General features: G+C 40.5%; 2 protein-coding genes across 5 annotated transcripts; one reads left to right on the plus strand and one right to left on the minus strand.

Annotated features, from left to right (window-relative positions):
• Window positions 1-162: 162 nt before the first annotated feature.
• Window positions 163-23,852, minus strand: LOC129724381 (39S ribosomal protein L16, mitochondrial). 4 transcript variants are annotated; one of them, XM_055679253.1, is made up of 4 exons: window positions 23,657-23,852; window positions 23,457-23,596; window positions 707-935; window positions 163-387 (listed from the first exon to the last, which is right to left on the minus strand). In XM_055679253.1, the coding sequence occupies exons 1-4, from the start codon at window positions 23,746-23,748 to the stop codon at window positions 189-191; spliced, it is 660 nt and encodes a 219-aa protein (XP_055535228.1). In that variant the 5' UTR covers window positions 23,749-23,852; the 3' UTR covers window positions 163-188. The 4 variants fall into 4 exon arrangements, with proteins under 4 accessions (XP_055535228.1, XP_055535229.1, XP_055535226.1 ...); XM_055679254.1 differs by lacking the exons at window positions 163-387; window positions 707-935 and adding exons at window positions 3,466-3,540; window positions 3,610-3,653; XM_055679251.1 differs by lacking the exons at window positions 163-387; window positions 707-935 and adding exons at window positions 19,793-20,451; window positions 20,504-20,569 and having other exon boundaries at window positions 23,657-23,849.
• Window positions 18,554-19,807, plus strand: LOC129724380 (leukocyte receptor cluster member 1 homolog). Its single transcript, XM_055679250.1, has 2 exons — window positions 18,554-18,753; window positions 18,807-19,807. The coding sequence occupies exons 1-2, from the start codon at window positions 18,731-18,733 to the stop codon at window positions 19,777-19,779; spliced, it is 996 nt and encodes a 331-aa protein (XP_055535225.1). The 5' UTR covers window positions 18,554-18,730; the 3' UTR covers window positions 19,780-19,807.
• Window positions 23,853-24,308: the final 456 nt, after the last annotated feature.

Below are 24,308 nucleotides of genomic sequence, written 5' to 3' on the forward strand. Positions count from 1 at the left end.
GTATTTAACAGCTTAATCCTTCAAAATTTCAGGTATACGTGTTAAACTGTAATCAAAATTTAGATGTCAGTTGATGCCAAACGGCATCACGCGCGGGGAATGAGTTAATAACATGCTTTATCAGCTGAAACAAGCCAACAGAAATTAAGAAAAATTTAACAAAATCGCAATAGTTTATTATAAGTAGTTTATTTTTTCAACATTGCATTTAATTCAGCAGGTGTCCGAAAATAGTCTTCTAGTAGAAGTACAGGTTTGTCGTTTATTTTGTACCGTGCATCCTGCCAGGGAACAATACCACCTTGTGGTACCGGCCAGACTTCTCCTTTTTGGAACAACAGTTTTTTACGAGTAAATGGCAAATAACCTTCAAACACCGCGAAATATCTGAAATGTAATAGTTTTGGTTTTTATTACTAAAGGAATAATTATCTGTGTCATAAGTAACAGGTAAAGAACTCAATTTGAAAAAAATCGAAGGAAATTTTTTATATTAGAAAAATAAAACCTTTCAAAAATAATATTTTTATTTTTTTATCTTTCTTATTTTTATATTTTTGCATTCACAATAACAAAACATAGGCATTTAAACGATGAAACATGCGTTTACTTATGAAAACGTTATGCGCATTATGAACTAAATTTTATGATCGGTTACCTTGTATAACAAAATAAATAAATCAACACACATATTTTTTCAACTTACTTTTCGCTGCTTCGATAGATGCGCAGTGGGTAACGATTCACAACAATGCGGATCACCACATTCGCTATCAGAAAAAAGCCTAAAAACAACATCAAATCACTTTCATTGGCAGTCAATGGTCCATATTCCACATCGAACGGCACGGCCGTTATATTGTAGTTACGTAGATAAGCGTATGCAGTTATGCCGCTCATCGCAGCAAAGCTGAATGACGTCACAAAATTACATGCTGAAAAAACAAATATTTAAGGGAACGTTGTAACTGATCATTTTCGGCTGCAAATTCAGAAATTTTAAGTAATTACAAAGCTACTACCTAATGCGACAAACATTATCTACACAGCTTCACTCCAAAAGCTCAAACCGGAAGAAATGAAAGAAAAAAGCTATTCAACCATTCCTGTGAATTTCAGTGTCCCTACCCATTACAATTCAGAGACTCAAATGAGTTTCCTTGTAAACACAACGTAAAAGCGATGAACCCGGTGAGCAAATTGTATACGACACTCACGTAAGTTGACGCGTTTTGGTAATGGCTACCCGGTCAAACGATTATAACAAACGGGTAGCACAAATATATCTGAACTGATAGAAATAACCAAGCCTGTATGATATATATCATACACTTGAATGAAATTTCGTAACAAAATATCAAGATTTGTTATAATACTGATATTTTTGACTCATCGGGTAGGGGCACCAAAATTCATATTAATTCGTGACTATGAAGTTGAAAGAGATTTTAAAAGCTTTTCGCACCATAATGGCGGTCGCTATAATGCGAGTTCGTAATATGCGAACCTCTCTGCTTACGTCAGATTTGCGATTTCTGAAAAATCGGCAACACAAATGATGCCAGATATATTTTTCTTTTGATAAATTGTATGAAGACTTAAAAATGACGTAAGCAGAGTTGTCAAAAGGGTGGGTAATTTATTACGAACGAATGCAAAATTATAGCGTCCGCCATTCTGGCGCGTAAACAGCTGGATAATCTTTCGTTTTTTCCCGGCTTGAGCTTTTGGAATGCACTTTTTTCATTTTGTCGACCAGTGTTATCAAAATTTAAAAAGGCTGTGTCGCTAGTTAAGTTTCACTTCATCGTCGAGCGGGATACCAATGGAACGACTCACACCACGCTTAAGGCTGGATTACACTCTTCGACCAAGCGTCAAATATTTGTAATTTTTTGACAGATTAAAATTTGATCAGATATAATTGTTTGTCCTTCTCCAATTTTTACATGTGGCAAACAACAATCATGATATCAAAAAAATTTGACCATTATGTCAGAAGGTCAAATATTTGACCATTGATCAAAGAGGGTAATACAGGCTTTAGGCATCTCAAAGCTAAATGGGGGTGATGACATCTGTGAATCGAAACATGTTAAAACGTGCACGCGGCAGTTCCCGGAAGCGTCTATTAATTGTTATTGAAAAGGGAGGCGATTTCTTTGAATGAAATAATTCCCAGATGTTACGATAAAAAAAACACAAACCCTCTATTGCATATATGACTAACTGGTGCTATTTTTAAAACATGTTGTTTACTGCAGCTGCGTAGCCGCAAGGTTGCAGAGTCTGATTTGTCAAGCGGCTGGTCGCGGGGAGTGTGTCGAACAGTTGACAAATAGGTGCATGACACCGTATCGCAACGTACTGTTGCCTCTCTTGCAGACTGCGACAGCAGCGTTCAACTGAACGCTTCTCTATTTGAGAGAATCGTGTGGCTAGAAGCCAACATGGATGGTGAACGATTCTCTGTTGAGCCGATCTCCGGCCGCATAATTGGCAAAAACTATGTATAGCATATCGAAGATCAATCTTCGATACTATAACTATATTGAATAGCTTCATCGTTAAAATGTTTAAGCATAGTTCTCAAACTGTGATCAAAGTTTACATGTCAGGTGATGCCATGCCATTGGTTAGTTTCTAAACTATTTCTTTCGAAAAGAGTTCGATGTAGCGAAAGTTTCATTCAAATTTAGCATATTCAAGCAAATGCAGGACAATGAAAGCATAAATCTTATAAATTCAATTGACGTCATAGGACCCAAATAAAAATCGATACTAAGTAAATTGATTTCACTTCTGTTGGAGACGTGGACATCCCTAAAACCACATCGCAGTTAAAGCTCTCTGGTGACAGTGATAGCTGTCATCCAGTTTGACGCAAGTTAACGCGCGATCAGAGTCACTTTCTTTCTAACCGCGAAAATGTAGCAAACATAGTCATTGTACCTCGTTGTTTAATAAATAGTTTTAATTCGTTTTTTATGTACGGTTCGTGTTTTATTTATCGGTTACCTTGCCTACCACGAATCGTAACAACTTCAGTTCGTAATGAATGCAATAAAAAGCACAGACAGCTACTGTCAATAGCACATGAGCCAGAGATTGCCTATACAATGACAACAATATAAAGAGAAGTGAGCGAGAGAATTGTTGTTCATGCTGAATTCGTGACAAAAAGCTACACTGGAAGAAATCGACACGATATTATAAAGTGTTTTGCACTTGATTTCGTCCTACTGGTCAAAACATAGAATTCATATGCGAAACACTTTAGAATTATTCATCGTGCAACACCTCATTTTTAAAAGGAAAACACTTTCAATTCTCGTGTTATGACATATGGACATAAAGTGTTTGGATTTTGAATCTCAAATGAATGTTTACCGAGCTTCGAATGATTTTTATTTGTTTTTAAAATGAAAACAGTTTTACATGGACATGATTGCATTGTAACCTTTGTTTTATTTATAAAATTTAAATTTTACTATAAAAATTCATCACCAAATATAAACTGACCTTCTCTGTTGAAGAAACCTGTAGAGCAAACAAAAAATTTAAATAATTTAATATAATTAATTGATGTTTTAGTAAACAAATACTTGCCTCTAGCGTAAAGATGCTTGCATTAGAATCTCTGTGATCTTGTGCTGGAAGAACGAAATTAGATTAGAATTCGATTCTTTTACGTGACATAAATCACTTACCTTGCAAAAATTCACAGATGTAGTCCGGAAAATCGTCGAACTTCTAAGCCGTATGACACTCGCTGACTTTTCATCTGTCGCCATATTTTTACTTTTCAGCACAAACGGCACTTCATTTGACATGTAAAAACAAAATAAATCAACTGAAAGTGTTTCATACGTGATAATCACTGTGATGAAACAGTGGGTCAGATTCAAGTGCAATTCACTTGAAAGGAATGTTGGAATCATACGTAAATGAAGTGCGGCTCATAGATGTAAGTTGATGTGTGCGACAACTTGAAACGAAAGTGAAAAATGATTGAGTTCGATAAAAAAAAATTCTTCAAATAACAATGCAGTCATTTTCATATCCAATTGATCAAACACTTGGATGGAGCGTGCGCAGTTTTTTCAGTGTAGAGATAAAAGCAGAACGTATGCAACTTCGGGAGTAGCTACTGTCGCGTAGTGTTTCATTCGACAGTGGTAATCACAAAAATCTTGCTACTGTCTTGTGAATGCTTTAGCGTACCAGTACATTTTCCCACCCTGGTCGTGGGTTCGAATCTTAGTAGAATCAGGCTATTCGATGTCAAAAAGGATTTAAGCATGGGTTTATTCTCAGGCACACCACCACTTACCCTTCCATTACGACGAATTCTTTAATACATTTGCGTGACTTCCTCTTAACAAAAAAAAATCCCTTTTATCAACAAAAACTGGCCAGAAGGACACACGACGAAACGTCTCCAGGGAGTTATAATTGGCATTATATGGCAGAAGGAAGAAGGCTCGGTATAGTAGAGCCGATAGTGTGTAAAAAGAAGGGTAAAATCACATTACACACAAGCACGGAAAAAACAATAACAATATGTAATAAGCATCACTTCTCAATAGCGGTATTGCTAATAATAGAAGAGCGGGATACAGCCCTAAACGAAATTTGAAAAGTCGATTTCTGTTGCCACCCTATAGGGTTGTTTAGCTACTCATGGATTTCTGATTTTTATATACCAGATAAAAGAGTGTAATTTTCAGAGCAAAATGTGATTTTTTAAAATTTTGTATCATCGTCCTTCGATTTTTAAATGACAAATAAAAATCGCTCTAAATCGCTACGATGACAGTTGGTATATGGGCGAACTGTCATTGTAGCGATTTCGAGCAGCTTTAATTCGTGATTTAAAAATTGAATGACATTTTTGACTGTTCACGGAGTTGTATATAAGGTGATAGAATTCCCAAACTCCCAAAGTGAACTTCCTGAACTGTCAAAATCCTGTTGATGACTTCGCCATGCAATGACCTACGAAAATACCACATACATAAGACATACGTAACACTCAGGAAGCAATCTTCCGAAAAAGTTGGTACAAAATGAACTACTCGAAAGTACCAACCTCTGTAAAAAAAACCTCTGTTTGAGTAGTTTATGGAGGTTGTGTACCTGCGCAGCCCTGCATTTGTCTCGTTCCCACTCGAAAAATGCAGCATTGGTTTTGTAAACAACAACAAAAAATCGCCAGTGTTACGTATATCTAAGTATGTGAAAATACCTCTGTTGGAATTAGTTCCGACATGCTATTCCAAGCACACTCGAAGAATACTGAATTGGGTTGTTTAGCTATATCAGTTTTTTATATTATCTGAAAGTGCTGCATTTTCTAAGCAAAATTTGATTTTCAAAAATTTTCTATCGTTGTCCTTTAATTTTTAAACCACGAATCAAAACTGCTCGAAATCGCTACAATGGCAGTCCACCCATATACCTACAGTCATTGTAGCGATTTATAACGATTGTTATTCTTCATTTAAGAATCGAAGGGCAATGATACAAATCTTTAAAAAATCACGTATTGCTCAGAAAATTGATATATAATAATAAAAAATCCGTGAATAGCTAAACAACCCAATTGAAAAAATCAGTTTCCATCATAACTACACAAGAAATTTGAAAGGCGTTTGGACCTTGAGTGTCAACTAGTGCTACTCGACTGTGTGATTGTGATTAAATCTTGGATTGTTAATGTTAGTACGTGGTCTTTTCTCAAGTGCAAAAACGTACAATTCTGCTAATTGGGTTGTTTAGCTATATCAGTTTTTTTATATCATCAGAAAGAGCTGCAGTTTTCTAAGCAAAACGTGAGTTTCAAAAATGTTCTATCATTGTCCTTCAATTTTTAAATCACGAATTAAAACTGCTCGAAATCACTACAAGGACAATTCGCTCATGTACCTGTCATTGTATTTATTTAAAGCGATTTTTATTCTTCATTTAAAAATCGAAGGACAAAAATATAAAAATAATAAAAATCACATTTTGCTCAGATAATTGCCCTCTTTTAGCTGATATATAAAGATCAGAAAACCGTTAATAGCTAAACAACCCAATCGCTATCAAATTTAAAATAAAATATATTAAAATAAAAGTAAAGTATGGTAAAATTTGGAAGTCGTTCCGTTTGAGGGACATTTCATTTGAATTTCGATGAATATTCAATAATAATGCACAGTTCAACGTGAAAACCTTCTCGCGAGACAACGCTGGCTAAAATCTAGTTAATGGGGAAATTTCTAAAAGATTTGAGATGTCTGTTTATCTGTCGTGTAATCAGAAATCATACGAAATCTTAATTTATCTGGCATAATAATTACTCAAACAGGATCATTGCACGACGACCAGACCTATGAAAAGACGCCATCCTTTTGTGACCCAAAAAAATGTGTGAGCCAGAATTATATCACATACAAACCCAATGCAATAGCATAGGCGGGTCTAAGGCCTGACGACGACGTCACAAAAAAAAAGATTAGCTATGTTCATGAAGGTTTGTTTAGTGTGTTTATATATACTTCACCCGTGGATTGCCGTATAGCTACCTTGTTTGTACGTTGAAACCATGGGATATCAAATGTGCAAATTTGTTTGCAAAACAAAAAAAAATTTGGGATCCCAAGTCTCCATAAATATTTCAGCAGACTTTTGAAAAATGTGTCCAAATTTTTGCAGACGGCTGCGCGAACTTCGAGTATTTTTTTGACGTTGGACTAACGTCTACACTATTGAAAAATTGATAAATAACATCGATTGTCTAAATCATACCGAGCAACAAATCACCACCTCTCTTCACAGTCGACACTAACGAATACAACCGATCTGACTTTGTAAACGATTTGTTGTCGTTGTTGTTGTTGTTTTACTCGAGGTCGGTTTCTGTTCCTGATATTTCTTAAAGCTATGTTGTAACTTACGAACCAGAGACAAACTGGAAAGAACTTGTAATAAAGGCGGAGTCTTACAACTTGTAAGGCTCCGCCTTTATTTCAAGTTTCTTCCTGTTTCTGGTTCGTAATGCGAATGCACAAAATATTGATTTTATTTCATGTTGGCAGCCGTGGGAGCCGAACCGATAGAGCTGTCGCACACGCAGCATTATACCTAACATTACAGTTTTGTGTTTTGCAAATTGCAAGACAATCGAATTCTTCTTTTTATCGGTTGCGTATTGTACATGTACAGTAGAGATGGTCGGGTTTCGGGTTTTCAAACCCGAAACCCGAACCCGACCCGTACTCGTCGGGTTCGGGTTCGTAAATTTTTGGAAGTGTCGGGTTCGGGTCGGGTTCGGGTTTGTAAATTTTTGGAAGTGTCGGGTTCGAGTCGGGTTCGGGTTTGAAAATTTTTGAAGGTGTCGGATACGTGTCGGGTTCGGGTTCGGTGATAAAAAAATTTTCGGGTTCGGGTTCAAAAAAAGGTCGGGTTTAGGTCTGAAAACCCAAAACCCGACTATATGAAATACACACTTAATCCAAAAAAGTCGTTCGGTAATTTTTTTACAATAATCCATCGGTAAAGTGTAATAATACCGGTATTCCTGCAAAAAAGCATCGAATTAACGACTGTTCTGTAAGATCTGTAAGTTTTACCATAATTTTGTTAACTGTTACCGAAATATTTGCTTAATTTTACATTCACCGAAATTTGTCTAACTTTTTACCGAACAACTTGTGAAAATGCCAAATTGTGAATGTGGTGGCCATTTTTCTCATACGTGCAACCGTCCAAGACGCGAATATTTTCTACTGGTGCTGCTGATTTGTATTAATTGTTGTGTGTAAACATAGGATATTTATAATTTGGAAAGTGTTAATGGTGAATTACTGAAACAGGATGTACGAGTCGCTAACATTTTTCGTAAGTAATCTGGTTAGTTTAGTTTGATTTTAGACGGTACCGGCAGGCTCATTTATAACCGACTTTTTCTGCCACCGGTATTTTTTACAGGTGCGTTCGGTATTTTTGTTCATATTTAAAGTTTCTTTCGGTAAATTTTACTGGCTGCTCGGTTTGGAACATTACCAAAAAGCTGGGAAAATTACCGAACACTCGGTTGGTGGTTTCACAAACTGTTCGGTAATTTTCGGAAACACCGAAGATGTCACCGAACGTTCAGCTGTTGAGATTCCGGTAAAATTTTACCGAATTCGGTGTTTTATTTTAAGTGTGTAAGCATTTTTGTAAGATAATGATGTCTAATTTCATGCAACTGTAAGAATCACTAACATTTCAATATCATTCGAGGCTCAAAGCTTCGGGGCAGCCTCAAATTGGTACAAAAAATCTATCCTGCAAAAAAAATCTCGGGTTCGGGTTTCACAGTTTCGGGTTCGGGTTTTAAAAAAATAAAATTTTCGGGCTCGGGTCGGGTTCGGGTTTGATCGAAAAAAAAAGTTTCGGGTTCGGGTCGGGTTCGGGTTTCAACCGAAAAAAAAATCGGGTACGGGTCGGGTACGGGTTTGAAAAAAGCCAAACCCGACCATCTCTAATGTACAGTTATTCTGTACGTGGCGGATGTAGGCAGAGCCAGGTAGAAATGACAATTCTAAAAGGTATGCTACATTTTTGTCTATCCACGCACACAAACAAATCTCGTTATGAAAATTTTCCCCCATGTTTATGTTTATGTATTTCTCACAAATAAAACATGTTTCAACATCATTTCTATAACTTTTCAGGAAAGTATGTTTTATAAGTTTAGTTTAAAATGCATAATCATTTTAAATCTCATACGAAATTGGAAAAAGTTCATAACGCTCACTAATACTAATGCATCGACGTGAATAACATACCTTTTAGAACTGTTATTTATACATGGAAGGCAGATAGCAGATCAGCAACAGTATAACATCACGGTGTTGCGTGTTACTGTGCAAAGGATTTTGAAAATGTACATTTTTCTAGAATTTGATTCCCAATTTGATCACCAATGTCTTGATCGAATGACGAAGGTTGCACTTGCACCAAACTTGTGGTTTAATAATTGACATATTTTTCCGATAACAAACCAGTAAAATGTTGAGTTAAGAATCACTATTTTCAGTTCAGTCTCGCAGTCTTAAACCAATAACGAGCTCGCTTTCGCTAGCTGCAACAGGTGCTTCGACACCGTTTTAAAGTGCTTCTTTTATTATTACCACTGATTTAGATTTTAAACACCAATGACTTGATTGATAGGTGGAATATTACGGAAGATTGTTATATAGTAATTAAAATATGTTTTCAATACTAAACTAGTTAAAAGTTGTGTCAAAAGTCGTGCACATTCAACCAATCACAAGCTCGCTTCTCCTTTGCTCGCGGATGGATTTTTGCTTTGGGCTATATAATAGCCTGCGTCAGCTAATAGCAGTCATCGGTTAGCAAAGTGGAAGGCCACTAGAACGGTCCTGAATAATTAGCAGCGGTTAGCAGTAGCAACGCTGACAGATTCCAGTGGCGAAAGTGAGCTGCAGCAGGTACCAGCGGCATTTCTTCATTCAGTTCAGTTCCCCATCGATCTGAGTTGGACCTCACCACGGTAATCCAATTCAGATATCGTTGGGTGAATACAGTCAGAAACTGCACGAGCCAGCACCGGCACTAGGAAAGCTACCGCCATATAGCGTGTGTGCACATATAGCGTATGTGCATCTGCATAGCTATAACATTTGCGATGATGGGGATGTTAGCTAACCCATGTGTATCGATAGCTATAGCTGTTGCGTGTTTATGGCTAGCTATATCGTGTGTAAGTTATAGCATGTGTTGCATACTATAGCTATTGCGTGTATATCTTTAGCGTGTGTACGGATAGTTATAGTGTGGGTGTGCATAGCTGTTGTGTGTGTAATGATTAGTTTTAGCGTATGTATGGACAGACTTGGCATTTCTCTGCACCAGGTGTACCGTCGACTCGCACGAGGAGCAGACTACTCTTGGCCGAGCTGCAGGCCACCACGGGTCGACGCCTGGCGACCGTCGAGGCCATGCACGCGTGTGTGACCACCGATAGGTGTGTGATAGCACCAATTAGTCCTGGACCGGCAGCGGGAGCTTGCCTAGGGAGTGGTGGGGTTTCGGGCATTGGGCAGTCGATTCCCCGTAAAAGCCACGGCCACCCGTAAACAGCTTCGACGGAGCGAGTAGTGCCGCTTCCATCATCCAAATGCACTAACCTGCCTATTGGGGCTGATACCAGTAAGGCCCCAATTATGGTGTACTGGTCGCTGTGTTTTTAGGTTTTTGAGAGGGAATACGATTTTATACCACGACGTAGGGCTGGCACCTGCACCGAGCTCCCTTAGTAAAGTCGTGTGACAACGGCTTGAAACGGCGAGGTGGCATACGGCTGCAGGGGTCTCCGTCCCGTAAAACCTGGCAGGCCTTCCAGTACGTTCCGCGGTCATTGCCTGATGGGGATCAGGCAGGAGTGGGATCAGATGCCCTTTCCTGACTTACGCCGGTCGGGAGGCGTCATAGTTGCTCATGAGGGGCTATGGTGACCTTCACTAGCCATGACCTCACTGCTCCGGCATAGGCCACCATGGGACCATATAGGCGACCACTCCACCATGACCAAGGATAGCGGCTGGAAGGGGGACCCTTTTAACCAAATGTTTACTCATAAAATCGACGAAGAGGCGAAGGTAGTGGATGGGGCGGACGGGTTAGTAAACCCGTTTGCCAGGCGGGGCATCGCCCGGTCTCCACCGAGACTGGCCGATGCCGGTAAAGGCGGCGCACAGGTTGGTACACCTTTTGCGACACCGACAGGGGAGTTCCGAGTTGGGGCGAAGGCGGGCACGCCTAAGCCAGCACCAACCGGAACGGCGAAGACTGGTGGCAAGGTGGAAACACCTAAAACCGCCAAGAAGCGGGAACAGATATCTGGGGTTATGCTACTCTCTGCGGTAGAAAGCCACATGAATAAGTTCCCAAGCGTGGAGGCGGTGTCCGTACAACTTGATGAAATAATCAAGTTCACGGACGAACGTAGCAACATATCAAAAGACCTGAAACAATGTCTTCTGTTGTTACGTATGAACGTTTGCAGCGCGAAGTCCGAGCTTTCGCAAGCCCTTAAACGGGCTAACGATGCCGAAAGCAAGGCACTCGCGCTAGAGGCGAGGCTCAACCAGTCTAAAAAAGGGAGTGCTGCAGCTGTGTCTAAATACACACAAACAGCTGCAGCATCGTTTGCCGATGTCTGTTCAACTGAACCGACTGGCAAACGTGCGAGGGGCTCTCCGGGGGAAACGGCCCCCAGGACGCAACGAAGGCGGTTGTTCGGTGACAGCCAGGAAGCTGGCTCGTCGGTCCAGCCGAGCAAAGAACCGGCAAACGGCGAACCGGCAAACGGCGAAGCCACGGATTGGACCACCGTGGTGAATAAGAAGCGGCAGAAGCGGGAACGACGCGCGAAGCGCGGCGACCGCAATAAGAAGCCGCAAGGGGCGAGTAGGCGGAGCAAGGGTGACGCGCTCATTTTCAAGACCGATGCGTCTAAGTACGCCGAAGTCTTGAAGGCCATGAGAGGCGAACCCAAGCTTAAAGACCTCGGCACGGACGTCAAGTCAATTCGTCGGTCACGCACCGGCGAGATGATCCTCGAACTCCGTAAAGAGGCGAAGGGTAAGGGCTGTGCCTATAAAAAGAAGGCCCAGGAAGTGCTAGGCGAGGAGGTTCAAATCCGAGCCCTCACTCCTGAAGTGACTCTCCAGCTTAAAAACCTGGACGAGATCACCGAAGGGTGCGACATAGCACAAGCCTTCGAACGAGAGTGTGGAGTGGTAGTGACCGCAGAGGCAGTTCGTCTCCGCAGGGGCCCGGCCGGCACCCAGGTTGCTACCATAAAGCTTCCACTAGCGGAGGGTAACAAGGCCCTGAAGAAGGCCACGTTAAAGGTGGGTTGGTCGGTCTGCCCTCTGGGCACCTTCCAACAGCCTGACGTTTGCTTCAGGTGCTTTGAGCGGGGGCATAAATCCTGGTCGTGCAAAGGGCCCGACAGGTCCAATTTATGCCGCCGCTGCGGTGGCGCAGGCCACAAGGCACGGGACTGCGGTGCACCTCCCAAGTGTCTGGTATGCACCGGTAAACGGAACGCCAAACACGCCATGGGAGGCCCCAAGTGTCCGGCTGCACGGCCGGCTACTAAGCCGCAGGCCTGAGGGTGATACAGTTAAACCTGAACCACTGCTATGCGGCGCAGCAGTTGCTACACCAAGCGGCTACTGAGTCGTTGTCGGACGTGGCCATCGTCTCGGACCCATACCGTATCCCAACCGGAAACGGTAACTGGGTATCGGACAAGTCTGGGAAGACGGCCATTTGCACGACAGGCAGGTCCCCGGTTCAGGAGATTGTGTCGACCTCCAGAGAGGGGTACGTTATTGCCAAAGCGGATGGAGTATTCTACTGCAGTTGCTATGCTCCGCCAAGTTGGTCTACCGAAACGTTCGCGCAGATGGTCGATCAAGCAACCGTGGAACTGACGGGCCTATGGCCGTTGGTGGTTGCGGGTGACTTCAACGCTTGGGCTGTCGAGTGGGGGAGTCGCTGTACAAACCAGAGGGGCCAGATCTTGTTGGAAGCTTTGGCAAAGCTCAACTTAGACTTGGCTAACGTTGGTACAAAATGCACCTACAGTAGAAACGGTGCCGAATCGATTATCGATGTGACGTTCTGCAGCCCGGGACTGATCACGAACTGGAGGGTAGACGACAGCTACACGAATAGCGATCACCAATCGATCCGCTATGAGGTAGGCGTGCGGAAGCAAGCAGCGAGTAGGGCCAATATCCCATCCTTCTACGGCTGGAAAACATTGCATTTCGATGCAGATGTTTCTGGGCAGGCAATTAGATGGAAGCACGAAGGGGGTGAACTGCTCCCGGATGTGGACCATCTAAATTCGATGCTGTCATGGGCGTGCGACGCCACGATGCCTAGGTCTCGTCCGCCTAGAGAGGGTAGGCCACCGACATACTGGTGGAGCGATACGATAGCAGGCCTGCGCAATGCATGCCTCCGTGCAAGACGGAGGATGCAACGCGCACGTTCCGACGAGCAAAGAGCGGAACGCGGTGTCGCATTCAGATCCGCTAAGGCAACGCTTAAGAGCGCAATCAGAGCCAGCAAACGAGCCTGTTTCGAACGACTTTGCGCCAGTGCCAATTCGAACCCGTGGGGTGACGCCTACAGGATCGTTATGACCAAGACTAGAGGTGCGCTAGCCCCGGCCGAACAATCACCAGCGATGCTAGAAACGATCATTCAGGGCCTCTTCCCAAGCCACGAACCAAGTCCCTGGCCTCCGGCTGACGAGTCACCACCTACCGTGAGTGACGGCAGCCGTGCAGAGGCTGACGATGCGGTAAGGGTGACGGAAGATGAATTGATCGAGATCGCAAACTCCCTGAAGGTAGGCAAGGCTCCGGGACCAGACGGAATCCCGAACTTGGCCATCAAGACGGCCATCAAAGAAGCCCCCGGGTTGTTCAGGGCGGTCATGCAGAAATGCCTCGACGACTGCCTCTTCCCGGACGTGTGGAAGCGCCAGAGGCTGGTGCTGTTGCCGAAGGTTGGGAAACCACCAGGTGACCCATCGGCATACAGACCAATCTGCCTGCTGGACACGGCGGGCAAGGTGCTTGAGAGGGTAATCCTCAATAGACTGGTGAAATATACAGAAAGTGAGAACGGTCTATCAAGCAACCAGTTCGGTTTTCGAAAAGGTAGGTCCACGGTGGATGCAATTCTCTCCGTCACCAGAACGGCTGAGGTTGCAATCCAACGCAAGAGGAGGGGCATTCGTTACTGCGCGATCGTCACGCTTGACGTGAAGAACGCGTTTAACAGTGCCAGCTGGGACTCCATAGCCTTAGCGCTACAGAGTCTCAGAGTGCCGACGCCGCTGTACAAGATTCTGGGCAACTACTTTCAGAATCGAGTGCTAGTGTATAACACAAACGTGGGTCAGAAAAGCGTTCCGGTTACCGCAGGTGTACCGCAAGGTTCCATCCTGGGTCCGGTACTGTGGAACGCTATGTATGACGGCGTGTTAAAACTAACACCCCCTCCAGAGGTGGTGATCGTGGGCTTCGCCGATGACATAACTCTTGAGGTCTATGGCGAGTCTATTAGAGAGGTAGAGTTAAAGGCCGCGCTATCAATACGCGTAGTGGAAGACTGGATGCACTCCAGGAAACTGGAGCTAGCGCACCATAAGACTGAAGTTATTGTTGTAAATAACAGAAAGTCTGAGCAGGAGGCATCGATTAGTGCCGGTACATGCACTATCGCCTCAAAACGCTCGTTGAAGCTTCTGGGGGTTATGATCGACGACAAGCTCACGTTCGGGAGCCACGTCGATTATACTTGCAAGAAAGCTTCCATGGCTGTGGCAGCGCTATCTCGCATGGTGGCAAACAGCTCGGCGGTTCGTAGCAGCAGGCGCAAAGTCCTTGCTAGCGTGACCACGTCCATACTCAGGTATGGAGGACCAGTGTGGTCCAAGGTATTGAGTACCTCGTGCCATCGCGGCAAACTCGAGAGTACGTACAGGCTAATGTGCCTAAAGGTCGCGTGCGCATACCGAACAGTGTCGTACGAGGCGGTTTGCGTCCTGGCTGGCATGATGCCCATCAGCATCATCGTCAAAGAGGATGTAGAGTGCTTCGACCAACGCGACACGAGGGGTATTCGCAACACCATACGGTCATCCTCAATGGCCAGGTGGCAGCGGGAGTGGTCCAACACTACAAAAGGTAGATGGACACACCGACTCATTCCAGAGTTAGCAGGCTGGATTAATAGGCGCCATGGGGAAGTTACCTTCCATCTGACACAGATCCTGTCAGGCCATGGCTGCTTTAGGCAGTACCTGCATAGGTTCGGGTACGCCGAGTCCCCTATGTGCCCCGCTTGTACGGGTGCGGAAGAAAGCGCAGAGCATGTGTTCTTCACATGTCCGCGCTTCGAGCGGGTACGGTACGAAATGCTGGCAATAAGTGGGATGGACACCACGCCAGAGAATATAGTGCGTAGGATGTGCGAAAATAGGGAAATCTGGGATGCGGTCATCACGGCAGCATCACAGATCGTTAGTATTTTGCAGGGCACCAATCGACGGGAAACCATCGACGTGCCCCAGTTAGTTAACGGTTAACTAACTGGCCTGTATAGGCTGCTCTGCTACCCATAGAGGTAAGTGCGAGAAGCACGACGGGCCCTCTCCCTGAAGTAATGCCTAACGGCGAGTACACGGCGGGTGCACCGTGTAGATGAATGAAACCAAACTAATAACCTACGCTTTGTCTATTTTATATTGGAAAAAAAAGTTCAGTCACAAATGTTGAGTAGTTGATTTTTGTGCCATAATAACTAGAAAACAGAAGTATTACAAAGATTTTAAGCCGCAAAAATGCCATCGGACTGTTATTTCATCTTAACGGACTGTCTCAGTTCCATTCAGGCTCTTGGTCGATGAAAATTGCAAAGCACTTTCCGTACGGGAGCATCAGAATCAGAATGTTTTATCCGAAAAATCTTCTCAGATTACCTTAGTGTGGACTAATTCCCCTTTTCCATTTCCGGGTAACAAGAAGGTGGAAGGTGGTGGCTTAGCTGGGTGCAACAAATGGTGATTTATGATAGACCTACAATTGCCTACAATAAGTTTTTGCAATTTTCTCGTCAAAGTACGCCTTTAAACTGGCAGACCTCGTTCTTCCACTACAGGTTAGACGTACATCTACTGCGAATCATGACAATGAATACGTTTTGGTGGTTTTGGTGGTGCTGAACTCCGAGGCGCCAGATCGTTACTTTTGGATACCTATGTTCTAGTTTGTGGTACCCTGGATCAAGGGAACAAGGCATGAACGATGCTGATTTATGACTTCCGTTAACCGGGGTAAGATTGTGCCAGTGGGGGTGAAATTGTGTCATACAAAACCATTGTTTCATTCTCACAATCTGACCCCGCCTGACGGTACTTGAAAAGCAACGGAGTACTCATCAAACAACAAATTAAACCGCGCGCTGATTAAAAAAGAACATGTTACTTTTAGTTTTAAATTTAGTTTAATTTGTTTAGCCTTTATAAGATATCCAAGAAATAAGATTTATCTGGTTTCTGTAGGAATTAGGAAAAGGAAATATAAAAAAACATGTTTGAAATAAGTAGCAGTTAGGAATATTCACTATTGTTCCAGTGAATGAGCATCTAACAACGTGGACCATACGTGCTTACCCTTTCGTTACTCTCACTATTTTTTTATCCATACCAAGTTGTCACACTGGCCTGAGGATCCGAGAAAAGGACATGCTGAACAAAATAAAAGATGTGAAGAACTGGCAAAGAAAAGTTGCGGTTGCGATCGTTTGCAAAAGGCTGTAAAAAGCTGCAAAACTAAAGTGGGTAGTTAAATATATTTGATTTTACAGCAGCGATTTTAAGTTCTTCAGCGATGAATGATCAACACTTATTTACTAGAAATTTTGTTTAGATCAAAACAGGTTCTTTTGAGTATCATAAATTATTGGTAAAAAGAGTTGAAAGTTTTCTCAATGAGCATTCATTGAATTTTCGTTTTTGTTTCTCGTTGCGCGGTTTTCATTTTGTTTTTCGCACACAGAGAAAGAAACAAACTTGTCGCTATCGTGAAAAATAACAAAACAATTAGAAATGCTCTGAATCACAAAAATTACAATTAAAGAAGGTAATATATTTTCCTGTCACTCGCCAAAACTTTGATAACAACTACCGAAAAACGTGTAATTGAGTTCTTGCTATTTTAAGTTATTGAAATAAATGTAATTTTTTAAAATACATAAAGTTATATGCTGGGCTGGAGCTAACTAGCATAAGTTTTATCGAGTTAAAATCAAACAATTCTTGAATTTGAAATTTTTGCTTGAATCGTTCTGGTCTCCAATTTCAGATAGTTTCGTTGAGTTTGCTTTTTGCTTAGATAGGAAAATTTTACCCAATTCGCTGAATTGAATGATCGTCTTGGTAGTGCAGCTACTAACAAAGGTTTGATTCGAACAAAGGTTTGATTCGAATATGTATGAAATGACAGCGATTAAATAAAAGAGATCCATTCTTTTGGTATATATTATTATTTATAACGTTTCAACGTCTCAGCATTTAGAAATGCACTGTTAGATAAAGTTGCTGCAAATACTAGAGTTGCAATTCCCTCTATTATTTGTAGCGTAATGCGCTGTATAGCAAATCAGATGCGCTATACAGCGGACTACTTCCGACGTTAAGTATAATGTACGGTATGAGAGTAAAATCGAATGTCGCTAGTCGACAACTCCAATTTTCAACTTAATGCATAATAAGAATACCGTAGTCCAACGTCATGCGGTTGTGTCTTAAATACCAGAATCTATGCGTATAGAGCTTTCAACGCCAGATCTCACCAATACAGGCTTAGTCTGTATCCTTATAAAATCGATTTGTTTTCAACCAAAAAATCAGCTGATATTCAATTTCGAAAAATATTGCACTTATGAATCCTAGTTCATTAATGTTACCTGTTTTAACAAACTTTGTTTTAGTGGAAAACCAGATGGAATAAAACTAAAAATCGGCTTACAACTTGAATAAAAGCTCGGGGCAGGAGGAAATTTTTTGTTACTACCAGCGTGTTGATTATTTGCAACCAAAATTAAACTTGTATTAGTGAAATCGAGCACTAATACTAGCGCAGATAGGAAGGTCTATATAGAGTCGCGCTAGAAAATCTATCGTTTCGGCAACACAGTTTTTGTGCCGTTTGTTGCCAACAAGAACTATATAGTTCTGTTTTTCACCATGCATAAGCGAATATCATTTTTTGAAATTCTTCATAAGATACACAGTTTTGAAAGATTACACCTGTGATGCTTTGTTAAATTTAACTGATCCAGTATACAGGTATAATGTTGGATTTAAAATGTGTAGTTAAAACTTCGGAAAACACATATTCTTTATCACGCTTAATTACAACACTTTTCATCCACTCCTAACATTATCACCTTGTTTATTTAAAAATTTGTTTGGAAGTAAGTTTTATTGAATCTTTGATATTAAATTAATCATAAAACAACTCTTTTACAGATCCTGAAATCGAATGCACCGACACAGCGACAGTGGTCAAATTTTACAAATTTTGTTATCAAATGGAAAACCTAGAATTAAATAAAATTGAAAAATCTAGAATAAACAGAAACCTTTTGCATTTATTGTGATTAGCTGATAATATCCAATTCCGTATCTCAAACATAAGCATATCAAAAAATATGAACATAACAACAGAAAATCAAGTGATTAACTATTGATTTCATCGTTCTTTGCAGTAACATGTTTCGAAGGATTTTCTTTTCACTTTGAAATGTTCGGCAAGTAGTGCGAATTCAACAGCAAATCACTTCACTTCGGCGTGAAATTGTTTTACAGTGTATAGACTCTGTTGAATACCACCCTCCCTTTTTTAGATTTCCAGCAGATTTCTCCGGTTTTCGAGCAGTTGATGACATTTGTAATAAATATCTGGCATCTCTAGTGAAAATCAGATAGTAAAAGTAAAAACAAAAGCAAAAAGTTTGTCTTTTTTTTTCATTTTCATACTCATGGATTACTTGCCTCGTCAATGGAAATTGCCTTCACAATATCTTGCAAACCGCTAACATTTTATGTATTGATGCTACATATTGAGTTTTCACAATGAATATTCTTCCGAAAAAAAGGTATAGTAAAACAATCTAATCATAACTCATTTACAACAAACAACCTTTTTCAGTTGGCACGTTCGTAACAAAGACAATATCGCCCGAGTACGACGTGATGAAGCAAAAGCTGCTGAAGAAGAAAAAGAACGGCAGCGAAAAATAGCGCTTGCAGATCAGGAAGCCAAAGTAGATTTCCTCCGACAAAAAGCAGCATGCAGATCAACCAACACTAGCACTTTTGAACCAAAGTGCGAAATTGAAGAAAGACTTGAGATAAGGGAACATGTGAATTTTTTTCAAGATATCGAAAAGGGCAAACATGATGGAGTAAAACGTAAGAATGTCGACCATGAACGAGAGAAAAAAGAAGAGCAGGAAAAATACGAAAAACAAGTTGGCTACCTAACGTATCTTGGGCAGGATACAAACGAAGCCTTAGGAAAGCGAGATTGGTATGATGTGGCACCACGACGAAACGATACATTCGATACAGATGGGAAACTTATCGAAGTTTCCATGAAATCGAAATCATTCAATGATCCACTTAATGTAATACGTCGTTATCTTCCTGCTTCAGTTTCACAATCCAGGTCTCGTGCTTCTGAAGTTATTCCGTCAGTTTCCAAACCACAGCAATATAAACCAGTTATACAAATAGACCAACATAATTTTAAACGCAAACGGAAGCATAGTGCTTCAAACAGTGAAAGTGAATCGGATAGAAAAAAGAAAAGTGGGAAACACAGAACTCGACACAGAAAAAATAAGCATAAAAAGAGGAAAAAATCTTACGGTAGCTCAGAAATCGAATCATCTGATGAGGAAACAAAAAAAATTAAAAAAATAAAATTGGAAATGCTACGACAAAAACGTTTGTGTCGAGAACAAGAAGAAAAATCGCGAGCAGACAAATTATTGGCCAAAATTAGAGGAGAACCCGCGCCACAGCAACCTAAATTATTAGTTGATGATACTGCTACAACAATAAAACAAAAGTATAACTCACAGTTTAATCCAGAGTTAGCTAAACAAAATTACGAATAAAAATAAAAAAGCATTTTCTAGTTTAAAAGGCTTTATTTGTATGTATATACAAATATTATATATATTTTCCGAACCATTTATGATCAACTGGTGAAAGCCATTTGTGACAACCTCCGAAATTGTTTTGTATGACATACTTAAGTGTAAACGGATTTAGATTTTCCCGTTTCAACCGTTCTTCGGTATGTTTCATTTCTTCTAGCATATCATGTGATACCACCATTGCTTTGAAGGGTAATTTATGACACACTAATTCTAGAATTGGTTTAACTTCTGCGAATTCACATTTTCCGGCCATTTCCACAATTATGCGTCCACTTTTTATTGGAGTCACATAATGATCGATAGCTCCTTTTCCACCACCCATTCTCTGACCCTGTCCTTTTTTAGTAATGGGTTGCCACGGTGCTTCTACTCGCCAAATGGCAAACATTCTGCTAGTGTCCATTTTTCTACCTATGCCTAGACGCATCATTTCGAAATGTCCCCATCTTAAGCGACCTCCTCCAGTTGCCACAATTCCATACTGTTTATGCAACAAAGAGTTGTGAACCAACTCCGGTCCCCGCATCAATTTAAGTTTTTTCTGTAATTTTGGTGCTTTCATATTTGATGGTAGAAGTGGTACCTTATCCATGAAACGTAATTTCGGTCTTTCGGGTATTGAAACATCTGAAATATGCTGAACTTTATAAAATGTTTTCATAACACATTTATCAATTACTTTGATAATCTATAGGGGGCGCAAAGTGTTTAAGTGAAGCTCTCTGCGAGTTATAGTGTTTTAGACCTGGAACGAGGAAAATGTTAACCAAAGAAATTACAGGAAGATAACGTAACTTTACATACCGGATAAAAATGAAGACAAAAACTTGCTTCTGGTTAGCATATTTTTAACTTTCACGATAAAAACACAAAAACCGGTTGTGTAAAATGTGACTGACAAATTTTGTTGCTCTCAAAACCAGGGATCAGAGATGCCAGATTTTTTAGAAAAATATCAGCAACTGCTTGAAAACCGGAAAAATCTGCTTGAAAACTAAAAAATAGTAGGAGGGTGGTATCCGGGATACGACCGCATAGTTGACGTAGGACTACAATATTTAATTTGAGCTCGTTTTACTTTTGGCACGGTTCGATTTTGGCACACATGTACCAAAACGAGCGATTATGTCTAAACACGTTTCTTAGTCTTCTTGATTATTTCAACCAATTTAAGCTCAACATCCTCCAAAAGAAGGGTATTTTGGTTCTTTACGTTGCCGAAGCGAATGACCGGAATCGGTAAAACCGTTTCTGGATCATGACCGGAACATGTGCCGGTAATATGTATAATGATCATGATCTGAGCAGTACTAAGCCTCTAATTACTCGGGTAGTAATATCAAGTATCTAGGTCATCAGCCTCAATTCATCAAGCGTGTTTGGCGAAATCGTATTTTGATTATTTTATTTTTTTTTTTGTCACATAATAAAATTTTCCTGCAGTTACAAGTTCGTGGAGAAAATAACGATAAAAAATTACAGTTTTTTAACAAAAATGTGTATTCACAGAAAATTTTCAATTGACATGAGAAAAACAGAGTGTAGAGATCAAAAATAAACAACGCATTTTATCTGTACAATGAACCTAATTTATATACCATGATATCTGCCTCTACCGACACGTACAGAATTTTGCTGTCCCCGGTGGCGCAGCGTATTTTGCGGCACCCGAATAATCATGTTGAATTCTGATATTTGCTACTACATATTCGAAACAAGAAGAAGAAGACAATTCAAACGGCAATTTGATTGTGTTCCAGATTGCAAAACGATACCTACGCGTTAATCCAACACGCCCCACTGTGCGTCGGCAACGGCAATGTAGTCTTCACTTGGCTTGGCTGCACACAAATGAATATCGAGTTCTACTGCACTGATAGACGGGTGACCAGCGCTTTATTCGTACATTGCTTGGTGCAGTACTGTTGCCTGTACCAGCATGTTTTCCATCAAGACATCAGTTTTAATAACATTCTCACAGCAGAACGAAAAACTGTCTAAAATGGAGGTGGTTACGAACTTTCCGAAAAAGCTACACCTTCAAGACATTAATATAGTCTAGGCTCATAGAAGCAAACGTTAGTTGACCTATTGGTTCGGGGAGATTCTGTCATATTTTTTTTGCCACTGCTATACAGGATATCACAGCGAGCAGTTGGTGTCTACTCATGAAGTCTGTGCAAGGCGTGCTCGCATGTGATTGGTACATTGTTCGTAAAAATTCAACCTTGAAACTTTTATTCAATTTTCACTGTTAAACAATGAAATGATAATGATAACTAAGGAATCACAAAATTGTCCATCATTTTATCAATCCAACGACATATTGATTATTGTAATCAATCATGTTGTCACATCAGCATTACCGTTTGAAATCTTTCATTCCAACGTTACACCTTGGTTTCAGTTTCCGCAGAATGTATCTCGATATAGTGCGGTTAGACGTAGTCCTACGTCAAAAATGAATCCGTGATTCGAACAAATTTGACTCGCGCATGCAAAAGTTTGCAAAGAGCTGCACACAATTTAAGAAAGTCTGCGCTAATACAAGGAATACAAGAAGACTCTTACAAAATCTGCAGAAAGTATGAAAATCTGCAGTTGCATTGGTATGCGAAATAATGGGATAGCTCCCAATTCGTTTTGTTTTGGTCATTATCGCCATCGTCATTTTGTCTCGTTTCCATTTCATATGTCCATCTCGCAAATGTGCTGAAAAAAATTTACTTTGCTTAGAGTCAAGAAAAAAGTAAAGTTTGTCACGCAAGTCGATGTTGTTGCTGGTATGGTATGAATGGCAATTCACTGGCACGTTACTATCTCTCACACTGGGAAGTCATTCCAACTTCCACTGAGGGTGTTGAAACAATAGCCAGCTATAAATAATAGTCTCTACTAAGTAAATGTACGAAGTGCGAGAATTGGATAAGCGATACAAAACTTGATTCTAGAACTACGTCTTTACCGTTCTGCAGTGGTGTAATGGAAGTTGAAAGAGTCCCACCTGCTGAACTATATTTTTCGTAGTTTCTACTATCATATTTTCAGTTAATTTAATTTTCTATCTTCATTACTACATTTACTCCTTAAACAAAAAAAAATCTTTTCAATAACAAATAACTTTTTTTAACTCGTACAACAAAAAAAACGGTTTTATTTTATTTTGGGGCCCCCACTTAAAACTGGGCCCCGGACCCCACAATCGTAAATCCGGCTCTGACGGTGTCAAAATTGTCGTTTGAGTGTAGCTACACCGCGAAAACGAAATATGTCAAATATAATAAAAAATTGGTCTTCTAGTTAAACAATTTGGTCTGATACTCACAGACCTGGTATACAAAACAGCTTGAAACGAAATGTCGGACATGAGTTCAATGTCATTCTCTGTTACTCGGTATAGGGACATCAATGGTTCAGAATTATCTATTAAATAGTTAAAAACCTCCTTTATATGCCAAATTTATCCGCCAATACCACAGACGAATCGTCATCTACGAATGTTCCCTTACCAATGCAAAAACGTAAATGACTACGGAATCCAATTCACTGTGAAGAAACATGGATCGGATTTTTGGTTGGGGTACCGGTTGCCCTTGAATAATACCTAAGATTTTTTTCTTAGCAAACCTTACCTGATAAATAATACTCCATTGGGGCTCGATATATAATACGGTAATCATGGGGAATATTATCTTTCAGACGGTAACGTTCTTCTTTGCGAGTTCTGGTATCAGCTTGCCTGGTTGAAGTACTGGTAGTTATTGACTGAATTCTGTTTTAAATCAAAACAAAGATGTGTTTAAGCTCAATTAGGTAATACACAGAAAAATACTTGTAGAGTGTAGGTTTACATCGCGCTTGACTCAATGCATTCGAATAAATACCACTACGTCCACTTAATAAGAAAACGTTCTGAAGTAGCATAGTTAAACTACGTGTTCAAATTGTATTTTATTTTATTTTTAGGCAAATCACTGTAGTGTTGCTAATATTTTTTATAATGTTTTTGTAGTTACAGTAATGCCAGATGTTTTTGAAAAATATCTACAACTGCTCGAAAAAGAAAAACGGAAAAATCAGCTTGAAATCTGAAACAATTGGCCCTGACGACTCTGTTGATATTGGTTTGGTTTTTACTTGCGAAAGTGAAGGAAGGAAATATTTTTGCTTTTGTTTTCACACATAAATTGACAATTGCATATGAGAATTCACGTAGGTGCGAACAGTTTTAATTCGTGATTCAAAATTAAAGGACAACGATAGAATATTTTTGAAAATCACGTTCTGCTTAGAAAATGCAGCTCTTTCAGATGACAAAAAAAAACTGATATAGCTTAACAACCCAATTTATGCTAAAAATATGGGTTTCAAAACAACTGACAACGAGAAAGGAGCTAAATAAACAACTTGCAAGAACTAAGAAAAGAGAGAGGTTAAACTGAAACAGCGTAAATGAAGCACTTCTCTTTGATAAGACGTTTTTA

Source organism: Wyeomyia smithii, chromosome 2, assembly GCF_029784165.1.
Source record: "Wyeomyia smithii strain HCP4-BCI-WySm-NY-G18 chromosome 2, ASM2978416v1, whole genome shotgun sequence".
Lineage (NCBI taxonomy): Eukaryota > Metazoa > Arthropoda > Insecta > Diptera > Culicidae > Wyeomyia > Wyeomyia smithii.